General features: G+C 48.8%; 1 protein-coding gene across 1 annotated transcript; it reads right to left on the bottom strand.

Annotated features, from left to right (window-relative positions):
- Positions 1–815: 815 nt before the first annotated feature.
- On the bottom strand, positions 816–1,721 carry LOC135325727 (olfactory receptor 14J1-like; the record flags this gene model as incomplete). The annotated part of the gene is made up of 1 exon (XM_064503723.1): positions 816–1,721. A coding segment is annotated over exon 1 (906 nt), but the record flags the coding sequence as incomplete, so codon positions are not given.
- Positions 1,722–2,344: the final 623 nt, after the last annotated feature.

The raw sequence follows: 2,344 nt of genomic DNA, 5'->3' as shown, positions 1-2,344 counted from the left end.
AAAAGCCCTAACGAGTTCTCCTTAGAGAACCAGCTGCAAATACACACAGAAGGGTTTTTCTTAATTGACATCAAACAAAAATTAAACATGATGGAGTTTATTGAAAAGGAAAATTAACTCCTGAACTGTGTTTCAAGTCCAGGCTGCCTCCAGTGAGGTCCACTTTCCACAAGGGATAGCCTTAGTAGAAATGTTTCAGACAGATTGATAAGATAGAGAGAAAACACAACTAAGATGTTGGCTAAATAGGCAATTAGACTCCTGAAAGATGAGGCAATTTTTGCACTTCCTGAAGCTCAGAGCAGCACCGAGAGAGAGGAGAGATATCTGAATGAATGAAGAGAAAGGAGAGAAGAAAAAGTGGAAAACAAGGGAAAGTGCCTATGCCCAGATAGTCTGCTGCAAAGATGACTTTAGAAATGATCGATTTAATGAGGACATGGGGAAATACGTGAAAGACTGCTGAGATGATATCCATAGCATAACAGACAAAGCAGTGGTACACCAGCTTAAGGGGTAGATGAATATTTCTTCAGGGATTCACAACCTTCCTGAAAATTTTCCATTATTGCATCATGGGAAAACAGGGACATTTGTATTAAAACGAGGCAGTCTCCAAATCCAATCCTCATTGACTAATCAATTTGACAGACAGGGTTTGTGCCTCTGGAGAAGTGGGATGAATTCAAATGTTTGTGTGCAAATGACTGTCACAGACAGAATGCACAAAGCGCAAGAGTTGCCTGAGATAAACTGGAAATCACTTGTGAGGAGAGGTGGGCAGCTTATTGCTGCTGAAGTAGCAGCAGTTGAATCAGTTTCTTCAGGGCATCCCTGAGCTCCCTGTTCCTCATGCTGTAGATGAGGGGGTTCACTGCTGGAGACACTACTGAGTACAGAAAAGACACCACCAGATCCAGAAGTGGGGAGGAGATGGAGGGGGGCTTCAGGTGGGCAAATATGACAGTGCTGACAAAGAGGGAGACCACGGCCAGGTGAGGGAGGCACATGGAAAAGGCTTTGTGCTGTCCCTGCTCAGAGGGGATCCTCAGCACAGCAGTGAAGATCTGCATGTAGGACAGCACAATGAAGACGAAACACCCGAAGCCTGAACAAAGAGTAACCACAAGAGCCCCAGTTTCCCTGAGGTAGGAGTCTGAGCAGGAGAGCTTGAGGATCTGGGGAATTTCACAGAAGAACTGCTCCAGGACATTGCCATGGCAGAGTGGTATTGAAAATGTGTTGGCAGTGTGCAGGAGAGCATTGAGAAACCCACTGGCCCAGGCAGCTGCTGCCATTTTGACACACGCTCTGCTGCCCATGATGGTCCCATAGTGCAGGGGCTTGCAGATGGCAACATAGCGATCATAGGCCATGACAGTGAGAACAGAATACTCAGTCGACAAGAGAAAAGTAAAATGAAAGACCTGGGCAGCACATCCTGAGTAGGAAATGGCCCTGGTGTCCCACAGGGAATTGGCCATGGATTTGGGGACAGTGGTGGAGATGGTGCCAAGGTCGAGGAGGGAGAGGTTGAGGAGGAAGAAGTACATGGGGGTGTGGAGGCGGTGGTCGCAGGCTATGGCTGTGATGATGAGGATGTTGCCCAGGAGGGCAGCCAGGTAGATGCCCAGGAAGAGGGAGAAGTGCAAGAGCTGCAGCTGCCGTGTGTCCGCAAATGCCAGGAGGAGGAACTCAGTGAAGGAGCTGCCGTTGGACATTTGCTGACCCTGGGCATGGGGATCTATCCAAGGAGGAAAAGACAGTGACAAATTAGAGCAGTCTTCTGTGAGCCAAATCTTTTGCCTTTCTCATAGAACCTCCCACTTTTCCTCTCTTCTTCACCTTCATTCAGCTCCCTGTCTGGAGCTCTGGTTTGAGCTGGCTGAGTGTGCCGTGCAGACCAGGGGCCTCTGCTAATCATTTCCAGAGGAGTCAGTCCTGCTTTGCTGGGGGGTGTAAATGGAGGACGGTGACAAACATTTCCAGTTATTTGGTGGGGATAGGAGGGGGTTGGGTGCCATGAGCTGAGCTAAGGTGACTCAGTCTAGTGGCCTGGTGAGAACATTCTCTGTTTACCATGATGAGAGATGAATATAGCACTTTGACCAACCAATATACCCCTGCCATGGAAGAAGGCTCCGGGGAGATGGGCAAGGGTGATGTGCCCATGAAGCTCAGGGCATGAGGTAGGGTGTGACTGACCACAGCGGTTGCACAGAAAGCCAGCTTTATCTCACGGCAAAGGGGACCAGGACTGGAGAGTAAGCTTTGTTTTAGAGAAACAGCTATGTCAGTTGAGCAGATCAGCTGACTACACCCCAGCTGAGTGGATCAGCTGGTG

This window comes from Dromaius novaehollandiae, unplaced genomic scaffold, assembly GCF_036370855.1.
Source record: "Dromaius novaehollandiae isolate bDroNov1 unplaced genomic scaffold, bDroNov1.hap1 HAP1_SCAFFOLD_115, whole genome shotgun sequence".
Taxonomy (NCBI): Eukaryota; Metazoa; Chordata; class Aves; order Casuariiformes; family Dromaiidae; genus Dromaius; species Dromaius novaehollandiae.
The sequence above is the reverse complement of the archived record's forward strand: the minus strand, read 5'-3'. Positions and strand labels throughout refer to the sequence as shown.